Raw genomic sequence first — 14,108 nt, forward strand, 5'->3', positions numbered from 1 at the left:
TAAATAGATTATAAATGAATTAAGCTCTAAGAAGAATGCTTTGCTCAAACTATAGTTCTGCAAACTCGAATATAATTTACACGCAATTTATCAGACATTATGCATCTTATGTTTTATATGCTATTTTCGCAAATCACGAGTTGCGCGAGTAACCGAACAGGTTCTGGTCATAAATTATTAGAAGGAAGAGAAGCATCGGAAGAACTACTCGAGAGAAAGCGTATGGACTCGATTTTATCCCGTAACCCATCGGAATCTCGTGAAATTATCATTCGTTATGTTAACGTTGTTTATCGGCGACATACACGCGAGATGAGGAAATCAGATGATGTTGACCGCACCCAGTTCGATGTGATCAAGGTCGGATCGGAAAATCGGTCGGTAGGCGTCGTGCATCTTAAACCAGCATTGGCATTGATGCGATATAGCTCATTTTTTGTTAAAGAGGAAATTATATATATGTCATATGCACACGTGATGTGATTTCAAATATTTGAATTGCAAGAAAAATAAAGTATCTAATTTATGTGAATGTGTGAGAGATACAATTTTTCGACATTTTTAATATAAAAAGTTTTAATTTTTTGATTGGTTGAAAGTCGCTTTTTTTCTCGATAAAAATATATGTTGAGAAAGAAAGTTTATTCAAAACTAAAAAAAAAACTCTAATTTTTCTAATTCTCTATTTATATCTTTTTTATTAACTTTTTAAAATATAATTTATCTAAAATAGGCAATGTTATCGCGATTGAACTTGCTTGACGCGCGACATCCTGATTGCATCTTGTCACAGACGGTCGGAGAAAAGCGAAAGTAAGAGAATTCTCGGAAAAATAATCAGGATATCCGCCACGTCGTAAAGTTTATGTTGTTAAGTACGACGAGGTGTGTGTGTGTGTGTGTGGTAAAACAAACTTTAAACTGCAAGAATTGTAAATCGTTCGTCATCATCGTAGTGCGCATCGAGATGCTAATTATACGTTTCGAAATGCAAACTATAAAACAAGCCATTCCGATTATTACATATTACGTAAGCAAAAATTTACGATATTTACAATCTTTTCTGCAACGCACACTTCCTTTGAATTGCAGATTTGTATTTATTTATAACTCAATAGACTGCCGACTATCGATATTCAACTGTAGATATATATTTATTGATAATTTTTTTAATTAAAGTATATTACGTTGCAGTAAAATCCTTTGAAGAAATGATCGGTGAAGATAAAATCTGTTTTTTTTTTTAAATACATTTTTATCTATTTTTATCGCTGAAGTTTTTAACTAGTCCTAAAAAATTTGAATGAAAAGATAAGAAATTCAAGACGTTCTGTACATTACATGGCGCACAGCTAAAGTTGAAAAAGAAAAGGGATTCACGATGAAAGTATTCGTTTCGAATGATTTATAGCGATCGCGATTGTAAGATACCGATTATCCAACTTCCTTGGCCTCGTAACTGGACGATGGAAATAAATCGCAGTTCGCGCGCCTACACAATTATCGCTCTATGCCGAGGAGAAAATGCACGCTTTTACGCGTCGGATGTTTGAACGTTAAATTAGCCGTTTCGGGGATAACTTTGATAAAACGCTGGCAAGACGCCACGAGATGAAATCGCCTACAGAGGCAACATACGGTACCGGAATAATCTTTGACGAAGAGCGCGAATGTAATCTTTAGAAACGCGGGTCTCGCTTTTCTTCCTTGCAAAATTTGCACGATTATCGCATGCTCCGCTTTAAAAGCAGAGAAAACTCGCCGCGCACCGGGAGAACCCGCATCGTAAAAATGCCCAGTGGATTGTGTTATGGCTACATTCGTGCCGTGTGTATGCAAATGCGCTTTTCTTAGGCTTATTGTTGCTCGAGCCGGCCACGTGATATTACGTGCGTCTCTCGTGGAGTGAAACAAGTCGACGGGTCTTTATGATGAAACGTATAGGTTCTCGTATAGATGAACGTTCATATATAGATTACAATCGCGCTCTACTCTTTAAAGCAATCAATCTCCATCTATATAAATAAATTGCTGTGAATAAAGAGTAAACTGTCAGTCATATATAACATAATAGACTTTTCGTTGGGATATAAAAATTTGGAGCTGAGAAAGTATGATGAAGCAAGCTTAGATTACAGGAACTGTGTCAATTACGGACCATGATCGAGTCAAAAATAATTCCCGAAATAATTTTCTTTTTTTTATCCGTATACAATAATAATTTTGATTTTTTTTTTTTTTTATTACCTTTTTTATCGTTCGATTTTTGTGCATTTTTTCGAGCGTATTTTATTGCAATTAATGTATTTAAAAGGTATGATATAATGAAAAACACGATACGCCGTTAACTTTTTGACACGCATCGCCCACAAACATGCCGTCCGGATTATCTCTAATAATTGACTCTCTCGTGCATACCGCAAAAGGCCACCCCCGATTCTCCACCCTCCCCACCCCTCCCAACAATTCCGCCATCTGGCCTTTGTGTTTTTCCCGCCGCGGTGCCGTAAATACGAATAGATTGAATAATTCGCCGACAATTGCTCTCCTGCCGTCCTGCGTTTTGGTTGTGCGAGAAATATTAATAGATTCTACTTCCTTCCGGGAAGGGGACAACTCGGAGTACGATCCCCCTTCGCGACGCACTGGATTCGTCCTGACTGACTCGTTTACGAGATACGTGCGGCGTGCGTACGTAAACACGCGTGACGCAAGGAGGGCGGCGAGGGGGCGAAACTTAACACACACACATACTCCTACCGTCATCCGCTCTTGCGGTCACTCGTACTTTGGTACGCGTGCGAGAGGATACAATTAACGATCATCACACGCCGCAACGAGTTACACACAATACAATAGGTGGATGGATGCCCCGCGAAATTGCTTACGGTCTATATACGGTCTATATTACGGTGGTCGGTGGTTTCGTTCCGTTCGGAGACGAGAGAGAAACGTCGAACTGTGTGCAAATTGTTGCAGATCGCGACTGCAAAACTGAGTCTTCTCGACGGTGCATTTATTTATTTTTTTTTTTTGTTTATATATCTCTTTGTGTGTAAATGTCTACTTTAAACGATCCAATTTTCGCCTGGTTGCTTTTATAGACTAAAATGATTTTCGCGGAATTCTCGAATAAATATTATCGCGATTCGTATCTCCGTTAAGAGTTCTTCTATTGCGCAAATAGATTAAAATGGGATAAAAAATAGTGCGATGCGTTTAAGCGTCTCTTTGTCAAAATAGAATAACAAACACGACACGTGCGCTCTCTCATAATCCTGTTATCCTGTTAGCTACATGCACTTTAGCTTTGTCAGATCGTTTTTTTTTTTTAGTTTTGCATATGAATAACGATAAAAGAACATTTTCTAAGAAACTGCGATTTGCATGTACAGTATATGTCGCTATTTTACACCATACTTCAAGATATCAATCGTCTTTTTTAATGAAGTTTATCTCAGTAATTGCTAAAATATACATCTAATAGAAGAATGTATTAATTTTCATTTAATTTCAATTATACATTATAATAAATAAATAAAATTAATTTATATATCAATAATAAAGATTAATAAATAAAATGTATTGCAATCGCCTTTAATTGTCATAGTAAAAACTTAAAAAAACCTAACTATAATTATTATCTTATTCTTTTTTACTCGCATTCGAAGAAGCGTTATCGATGACTGAAATCAAAAACGGAAGTTCTTAGCGATAACTATGAACCTTCGACGTCGGACATAACATTCGGGCACTATCGTAAATTGACATAGAATTTTTCATTCGTTGAACATACAGTCGTAACAACAAGTCTTTTGTGGACTAGATGCTTTCATAATCGTCATTTTTCATAATCAGTTATGTGGGAATGAGCATGCGCAAATTTATCTCATGCTTCCGGCCACACGTGAAATTCGTAGCAATAAGTTTTACAAACTATGTGTTGAAATTTTGTTTTTGCAAAAAATATGCTCTCTCTAAAGACATAAATAAGTATTGAATAAAAAAAAGAAAGTTTGATATGAATTTTAAATACGAGATTAATAAAGCGAGAGATATTTTCACTTTCGGATTATATATTATATTATATACTTTTCAGAAATGTATTTAAGTTAATTTTGAAAGATTTTTTTATATTAAATAGCTCAATACAATACGTTTTACAAATGTAAAATTAATTTTTTTTTTCAAGAACATCTATATGTAATGTATGTCTCATTGTCAGTCAATAAGAAAGATTTTCTTCATTAAGTCTCTCTCTTTTATATTGTAAGATTTGCGTGAAGCGAGAAAGGATTTCCTCGTAGATAGCGGAAAGAAATTGCGTATTTAGGGATTGGAACAACTTTCCCAGGATTGTATCTTCCAGGTTATATTGCCGGCGAATAGCTAATTTTATATCATTACCATAGATAGATGAGTTTGCATGATTAATATGCGCGTTTCCCACGCGTAATACATGATTTTCGTCATGTTTATATATTCTTAATAATTTTGATGGACTAGCGGCGAGAATAACATCTTCCATGCCGGATGGAAAACCGCTGCAATTACCCGTCATCATCTCTTAGTAACCGGAAACCGCTGCTTTATCCGATTTTATGTACACGAGTCCGTGGAAACGGACAGCGATTTCGCAAAAAATCAGGAGTCGCGATCGCGATTACAAATGAATGAATGTGTGGTTGGCGTATGGCCGAGTAAGAGTGATAGCTTTCAGTGAAATCATCGATGACGATGACGGCGACAGGAAGCCGCACGCGAACGCTACTTTCGATTCTTCTTCGCCCTCGGGCGAAGCAGATGCGAAAGCGGAGATGCGTAATCATTTTATTGGCCGCCTCGAGAGGAACGACCACGTGGATAAACATCACGCGAAGCCGAAAATTGAGTGATTATAAAATATAATCAAACGCGCGACACACGAATATAATATAAATATTTTAATAATATAAACAGAAGAGAGAGAGAGAGAGAGAGAAAATTTTCTTTCGACGAGATTATCTCAAAGTAATATTAAATTGATTGATTGAATCGTAGCAGATATAGGGAAGAGGAATGCGATTCGATTCTTTTCGATAATTGTAATCGTAATGTTTGACGTTAAACGAGTCTATGTATGTTTCAGGTGATTACTAACGGTCTCAAGTGCGACTCGGACGACGTTGACGGTTTGACAAACGGTGAGTCACTTAATGCAACATTCTTTCTCTCTCCGTTTCTTTTTTTTTTCTTTCTTATTCATTCCTTCGTAAAGAGAACGCAATCAACAATGACGAGATTAGATTCATTCGATATACTTGGCGGTGCCTTAGTTTCATTGACGAAATTCCGTTGTATATAGAAGGGTGTCACTGGTGTGTATGTGAAACAGTTCAGGACTGTATGAAGGCTTTGACAAGTCTCTTTAATTTCTCATTAATAAGAATTTTTATATTAAAAATAATCTGAATTGGCGTTAATTATTTGACTCGAGTTTTTTTAAATATATAAAATTAGTACTTTTATATAATTATAATTCTTTAAAGATGGAAATGTCAATTGTATTATAATGTATCACTTTTAAATTTCTTTCATTTGATTTTTTATTATTTAAATATTATTAAAAATTATAATTTAACATTTTTAGTTTCTAATTTGATTTAATTATTATTCTAAATTGATAGCTCTGAACCAGTTATTAAAAATATATATATTTCATGAAACTTCTATTAACTCTAGATTGAATCTTAGAAACATATTAAACATAGAATTGCTGTAGAAGAACATGTGGTTTTGTCTGTGATAGAAACGTTGCTAATAACTCTATATTATCATTTTAATTAAATTCTAATGTATGAGACATTTCGTCGTATTTGCTGGAAATTTATAGCTCCAGTCTTTTTACAATTCCGGTTAATTTACAGCTAACAGGTTTCGCTTCGTTAATCAAGCGCACCTTGTATCGACGATTTTTATACGACGCTTACATGACGAATCTAATTGCGCCATTAATTATATTTTGATAAAAGCACTATCTTACATTTTCTCGGATAATAACAGAGAGGATTCCATTCGCGCTCCATTCTTGGAGGGTCAAAAAGAAAAAGTGCTTTTTTCCCATAATCATGACGTAATTCTTGTTTTAATCCCATCCTCGTCTTCGGCGAGGTTGCGACGGCCCTGACTTTGCCCTTGGGTCACTATCATTCCGAGTGCGAGTGAGCGAACGAGCGTGTGTGCCTGCAACGATGACGATCCGGCCGCATTTTCTCACGCTACTTCAGCTGCTCCTTGCCGGTGCAATGATCTCCCTTTCGTAACCGTACATCTGCCTGAAAATTGCGTTCCGGGCCGGCTTACGCGCATTTCATCCCCTCCGTCCCGCCTCGCCTCTCCGCGCACACGACTCGTTAATTCGAGATCCACCGCGTCATCCGCATATCTCTCCGAACGGGACGTTCCTTCCTTCTCTCTCTCTCTCTCTCCCTTTTTCTCTCTCAAGAGATTAATCCTTTGATGCATTTCAGAAGTTAAAATGATCCCCCTCGCTCTGTATAATTATCTCATCACTCGTGCATGATCCGTATAATTGATGAACTTCATTAATTTGGAGTAGATTGTTTTTTTGAAGAGATATACTGAGAACGATAATTTTTTTACACAACAAACTGTTAAAAATAAAATTTCCTGTTAATTAGCTTTTTAACATTTAAATAAATAATAAAATGTTATATTTTATTTAACTAAATTATAAGAATCATTGTCAGTCAATAAAATGCACATTTTTCGAAATTAATAAGAGGCGAAGAAATTTAATTAAATTGAAATATTTCATTAAAATTGTATGAAAAGTGTTCCAATACGTTTCGAATATTATTCAGGAAAAAAATAATTATTTGTATAAAGAAATATTTTTCCATCGTTTATTTTATAATAAATGTTTATAATTAATATTTTAAATAAGGCACTTTTTATTATATACTATTTTTCTCTCTTTTTATACACTTACAATTAGTGATTTTTTGGACAATTATTATGACAATTTTTATAATGTTGATTGTTTTATAGACGATATATTTTGAATATTTATAATTTTATTTTCTGTTTAACATGATATTAATTGCTCGTAGCGGTGATAAAGTTAGATAAGCTCGGTGGTGAAAGCAGGAAGGAGGAAGAGAATAAAATGCAACAGAATACCTTGAGTTTGTATCGCGTCGCGGATTATTAGATTATTATGTCATGTTTAATTTAATCCGCGGTCAGCGTAACGAATGAAAAAAATCGAAAGCGTAAACACGTTCGCGTTACTGACGAGAGTCTAATCATTTTTCTCTAGTAGGCTTCAAGAATAATTCTAATTATTACTACAATATGCGATACGCGGATAATTTTGTAATTAGATTTTAATTGTTGATGAATAATTAACGATTATACCGTAACCGCTATTATGGTCTTAATTATTACGACTTTGACCGCCGTGCGTTTCACTCGAATTTAGAATCTTTTCGAGAAATCCGCGATTAAATGACCTCGTTCCATGAAAAAAATTAATTGTACAGAAAAACTGGCTTAATGGTTATGTTATCTTTTATCATTTCGCATTCTCTTTATTCAACTTATTATTCGTGCATTATTTTTCGACATTTTTATCTCGATCTAAGTTTACCAGATAATTAAATAGCGAAACGTTATTGCTTGATATCTAAATTTAAATAATGAGCGGAATTATTTTGGAGACTTCAACGCGATATTTAATTACCAAACCGCATTTAATTATTTTATTGAATATTAAAAGAATTGTAAAAACTGCGAGAAAGAAATTTTTCTTAAGAGGAAAAATTGACTTCGCGTTGGAAGAATTTGTTAATAAAATCAAAGTTCATAGATAGATAAGATTTTTTATAATTTTCACAGCTTTTTAAATATTTGACAGATTTTATCGAATGTTAAGATGTGCCGTCAGTGAGATCGAAAGTGAGAGTTGGGAGTTTTTCGTTATCGAGAGATCGAAGAAAGTGTCGTTAAAGGATATTTTACGATTGCTATACTTTCAATACGGATTTGCAAGGCTTGTTATTATTTCGTACACGCCCGTATATATGTTTTAACTTCTCGAAAATAACGGCTATACATACGTTTCACGTAACTATAAAACATGCTTTGCTCCGCACGCGATTAATAGCGTCGCGCCTCGCCGGTGGTCTCGCGCGCGAAGTTCACTTTTCGCTCGTAAAATTCAACAATCCGGATCCGATACGGTTCCCTCGCGATGATAAGAACCGCCCACATCGAGAGATTACGCAGATGCATTGACGAAAGTGACTCCGTTGCAAACGTTGGATGGTTGAATGACGAAACAGAGAAGTTCGAACTTTCTGTTATTCTGAATGAAACTTTGTTGAAATGATATAATTTATCTGCAAAATTATATTTTTTGATTGCTTTCTCAGATATTTCTCAATCTTTAACGATAAAATTGTTTCTCAATTTTTAACTCTCGAGAAATTTGATGAAAATAAATAAATAATTTCATAACTACGTTACAATTTTAATTGTGTACAAGCTTTTGGATTTTTCTATAAAATTTATCAAAATCTATCTACACGAAACCTTCAATTTTTTGTAAATATTTTTATTGTGTCTTATTTTAATATTTTACTATAAAACTTACAAATTAATTCCGAGAAATGTCGATTTACGATTGTTTGAAAAGATTGCGCAAATTAACAGATCTTGGATAAGTAGCATCTTATCTAATCTAATTATCGATCTGCGATTGTAGCGCGAATTGCGGAACGTCAAGTTAAAAACATAATCGCGTGTGTAGTAATAGCAGGAAAATTATGTCACAGTGTATACTGCGAGCTATTGAGCTGATCGAAATTCAATCGTTTCTTTGTCAAAATACAATAAGATGGCAAATACGATACGCGTGCTCTTTTATAATCCTGTTATCCTGTTACCTGCATGCACTTTGCTCGATTTTGCATTATCAGTGTCGGTTTCTTTTCAGCTTTGCATATGAATGGCGACAAAAGAACGTTCTATAAGATTCGCACGTAGCAAACGACGTCGATTGTATTTTCAAGTTCCCAACGAGATTTTGTCATCATTTGTTGTCAAATTTGATAAAAGACGAGATAATATTAAACTTAATTTTTAATTATATATTAAAATAAACAATAAATTAAAATTTAATTTATATTAATATATTATTAAATATATAAAAAAGATTAATAATATATAAAATTATTATTTTTATCGTTTAAAAAATTATGTAGCGAAAACATGAGCGTAATTATATTTGATTGTTATCATTTGATTATCACAGAAGAAAAATAAAAGCGGGAATTATTCGCAATAATTGCAAGCCTTCACAAATGCATTGATATATTTTTGATATATACATTATTAAAAAATAACATAAAATTTTTTGTAGATTTGATATTCTTAAATTTATGAAAATATGTTAACTTTGAGTGTGCAATTTCTCGTCTTTAAATCGAATCGGGATCAGTGACATTTGAGAGGCTGATGACGCGTGACGCATAAGCAGATGATCGCGTAACAGACATCCGATTGTCATTGTATGGCGTCATCTTTCTGCATCATGCTTCGATGTATTTAATTCAGCGCTGTTTGACAAAATATATTAATTTAGAAATATTGGAACATAAAACATTAATTAACATTATTGATTCGTATATTATTGATTCGTATATTTAGCAGGTGATATTTAATAATAATTAATTTTTTGTTAGTTAAATAAAGACTGATGAATGACTACTGATTTAAAAAGAAACTCATACTTCTAAAAAATTAAATTATTATTTAAATATTTTTAAAGCGAATTATTATTAAGGTTTTAAAGCAAATTTTACAACAATAATTTTGAATAAAATTACTACTTATTACAAACATTATTATTTGTGTAACGCGATAATTATAGCTGTATGAAATTTGGATTGATAAAGTTTAGTAATTCTTATTGCTTGAGTATTTTTTAACACTTTCAAAAGAGACTATAAAAAATATATCTATATTTCTATCATTATTAATAATTATATTTTGATACATTCATATTAATTATTCGGTTGAGTATCTAACTTATCTTGATGCTGCATGCTTATCTGTAGTATTGATGCCACGCATTCATATATGTGCGCTATTTGCGCTATCTCGCACTTTTAAAAATTCGGATCAATGCACCGCGATGGCAAGTCAATGACTCTGCGAATAAATAAATAGAGTAGACGCACCGGTAAACGACCGGTCAACGGATGTTATCCGATTTACAAAATCATTCCAATTTTTTTCAATAAACGAAAATAATATCTTTGTAATTGATATTTTTTCAGCGGGACATTTTTTAATGCTATTAATAACGAAATTGAGAACAAACTTATTTTATGAGTGTTAAAGGATTGAAGTTCACTTAAGTAAAGTACGGTGACTTCCTTTTCGCCCCCTTTTTCAAATGGCTCCTTATCATCCGATTTCCATAAAATCGCGTATGCAGCCCGCACGATGCACGCGAACGAAACATCGGCTTACTTTCGCGACCTGGTTTCTCGCCTCGATCGAACGCTTCATCGGGTGGCTCGAAATAAATTTACTTGGTTTTCTGTAATGCGAATATATTGCGAAAATAATTATTAATATGAAATATTTTGCGTCTGCGTTTTTGCAAGAATTTTTTAGCCAAATCGCGATTCTCTGACGAATTACTTGATCTTCTGATTAATTACTATATGTTTAATTACAATATACACTTTTACTACTCTGTTACACAGCAATTAATATTATATTATTTATAAATATTTCATAATTTTATATAATTTTATTGTTATAATTAATGTTATATCAATTCCTATCAACCGAAATTCCATCAAATAAAAACGATAAAAATCGAGATATGCTTTTTTTATTTTTCGATTTAACTAATGATTTTACAACGTTATTTGGGCGAACAATGCTGTATCGATCTATTAGAACTATGGTATCTTGAATAAACTATATGATAAGAGCAAATATATACGAACGACAAATGTACATCGAACTGTCGATAGGACTCGGACTGTTGCCGATACGAGGAGCGAATCTAACAATAAGTGCTCTCACAGAGAAAATTGCGATGTAGAACAATACGTCATTTCTCGAGTCCTCGTAATACGCTTTGGCATAAAGTTGCGATTTCGAAATGATTTTTATCTGAAAACATGTGTTGCGTTTTCTCGCGTAAAGGGAACGGAAGTTGATCGTTTAAATGCGCAAAACAAGTGAATATTTTTGTAATAACTTCAAACTTTTCTATATTTATCTGCATTATGAACATTGATTGACAGTTGCCGCTAATTGCTTAAGTGTCAATCGCGATATCTGTATTTTTAAACCGCTAGAGCAAGGTTATATGGTTGCCTTGCTCATTGCGTTTCAAACGGATATTAAAGACAGTTTGAATGTAAGTCTAACAAAGGAGGGTTAAAACGCTCGACCCCGTTCGATCGCAACGGAAATGGCATCGTTTATTTCACCTTGAGTTCGCGAGAGGCGCCATTCGTTCGCGCGTGTTTCCCCGAGATCCTATTAGCGCAGCTATATGCACGAAGCCCTACGCAAAAATATATAGAACTTCTCTCTCTTTGATACGTCTCTCGTGTACTCGAGGAGAAATGTCTCATGTCAGTCGCGATACGTGCAACCACCATGTGCGAGCAAAGCTCGGTGAGGGCGAGAGTAGCGTTATTGGAGGGTGAATATTATTTATTAATCGTAGGATTTATTCTCGCCAATTTTGAAAACGTTCATGTGCACGATGGCACTCGTTCATTGTCGATTCCAATCATCTCGTTGAGAACAAAATATTTCGCAAAAGTGTTACATGTATTTATATGTATTTGTAAAATACGAAATATTGATAAAATTTCGCCACTCATTTCCTCAATTATTGCAAGTGTTTTTAATTAAAACTTTATACGTATAATGAGTGATATAAAATAAGCTTTATTATAAATTTGAAAAATCAAGTACATAGTTTATAATGGATGATTACCTGATTCATTATTTCAATTATAGTCAAAAGCTTCAGTGCAACAACTATGATTTATGATTTCAGGATTTATTTTTTTGATTTATTTTTTTGATTATTATTTTGATTATTTTTTTTTTTTTTATTTTTATTTATTGTTCTTAACAAAGTGAATCAGATTATGCGTGTGCATATGTGTATGTGGACTGAACATTTTTTTATGCGAGGATTTATTAGAGATTAGCAGTATCATAATTATCGTGTACGATATATTATGCGAAATTTGAATGGATTATTCATCAAATCAATGATTTTTTTTTCAGAAAGAAAAATGGCACCGGTTCTGGGCGTACCACCTCCGCCACCACCGGCTCCTCACATGGGACCAGACGGCTTAATTTTGCCGAGAAAACCGTATAATCCTTGCCTTATCTCCACTAATCATAAGGACCTGCACAGAGAGTTGCTCTTTAATCAGAAAATGTGAGTTGGCTTCAAAAACTTTTCTTCTCTCTTTTCTTTTGAAAGTAAATTGTATAGGAAAATACACGATTGCGCCTCTTTATAATAAAGCTAATAAGAAAGCTTTTTTGCTGTGATAAATATCTTATTTGTGTGATTTAGCACTTTGTGAAATAAAGATTGTATTGTTCTTTTTTTGTTAGGATCTTAATATTTGCGAAATCTTATAAATCTCCTATCTTATAATTATTATTTTAAATTTGACATTAAATTTTCTCTTAATAAATTATCAGTTTAAAGTTTCTTCGAATATCTTATTTTTATGATCTCATTGATTTTCCAACGAGTGTCTTCAAACCTAGCAAAAAATTTTTTTTATCCCCGGCAAAGAAGGAACTTTGAACGAAAGATAATCCCGAAAGTAAATGTTTTACCTGTTTCTTCGTGTCTTCAAAAGTATACGAGGATTAATTAATATCGCGAGGAATATAATATCCATCATAAAAATGGAAAGTCAACGTGGGAAACTTCCTGATGGAAGCTAGCCATAGTAAATCCATAATTTTCATCATACGCGAATTTGAGCGTGACCAGAATTTGTCGAAAGATTATACAATATATTTATTTATTAAGTAAATATATAAGATGTCGAGAGAAAAATACGTCGAAAAATATTTTATGTGCCAATTTTCAATCGATCACACGGCTAATCAAGTTGTAAAATCGAATATACTTTACGTACTTTCGCTTCTACTTGGTATTTATACGCGTATATCTGTGATTCTTTACGCTTCGATGAAATTAAGTTCACGCTTACTGATTTTTATCTTGGCACGCAATATCTACGCACGTGATTATTCCATGTGTGATAAAAACAATGTAATACCGTAATGTATCCCAACTGTTTTGATCTTCTCGTTCGCGCAATATTTATTTGCATTTTTTCTGCACGTATAAAAATGTTTTATCTTTTATTTGTTAAAAATATTTTTATTAACTTACTATTGCAACAAAAATTTTAAATGAAGGAAAAAATTGCTTGAATAAAAATTAACTATAAAGCTTTTTCCTTTCACAGTGGCAAAAATGTCTTGAATCAGAAGAGCGAGCTGCAACGTGCTTTGGAGAAACATAGAGAAGCTGTGTCAAGAAGGGAAGCTGAAAGGATTCGAGAAGAAAGTTACAAGGACGATCCCAGAACCGCTTTGCAAAGAGCGATTGAGCAGAGAGCAAGAAACATCCAATTAACGGTAATTTGACATATATAAAATTATACATAATTTCATTCTTTTTAAACTGTTATATCTTAAATCTTTCGAATTTAAATCCTGTGTACGTATGAGATAATCTTTTAATTAATTATATTTTAAATTAATTATATTTTCAAATCTCAAAAATTTGACTAATATTCAATTTTTAAATCTCGATGTTATAATTAAATCATTTCGATATTCTAACGAAAATTTTTCAATTTTAGATCGTTTGACATTCTGTAGCTCATTCCTGGAATCTTTGAATTATAAAGTTGAGATATCTCTTTTGATGTTCAAGTTACAACAAATGCAATATAATGTGATATAACGATGCACTACGATCTGTTTTTTTCTCGACGTGAATGGGACTCGCAATTATC

The 14,108-nt window shown here is 33.2% G+C and overlaps 1 protein-coding gene across 1 annotated transcript in view; it reads left to right on the forward strand.

Moving 5' to 3' along the window:
• LOC126852589 (uncharacterized) overlaps nucleotides 1-14,108 on the forward strand; it is a 34,846-nt gene that overhangs the window by 18,451 nt on the left and 2,287 nt on the right. The window contains exons 3-5 of the mRNA XM_050597544.1: nucleotides 5,129-5,183; nucleotides 12,337-12,496; nucleotides 13,554-13,725. Coding sequence (XP_050453501.1) covers nucleotides 5,129-5,183; nucleotides 12,337-12,496; nucleotides 13,554-13,725 — 387 coding nt within the window. The remainder of the gene's footprint in view (nucleotides 1-5,128; nucleotides 5,184-12,336; nucleotides 12,497-13,553; nucleotides 13,726-14,108) is intronic.

This window comes from Cataglyphis hispanica, chromosome 10 (genome assembly GCF_021464435.1).
Source record: "Cataglyphis hispanica isolate Lineage 1 chromosome 10, ULB_Chis1_1.0, whole genome shotgun sequence".
Classification (NCBI taxonomy): domain Eukaryota; kingdom Metazoa; phylum Arthropoda; class Insecta; order Hymenoptera; family Formicidae; genus Cataglyphis; species Cataglyphis hispanica.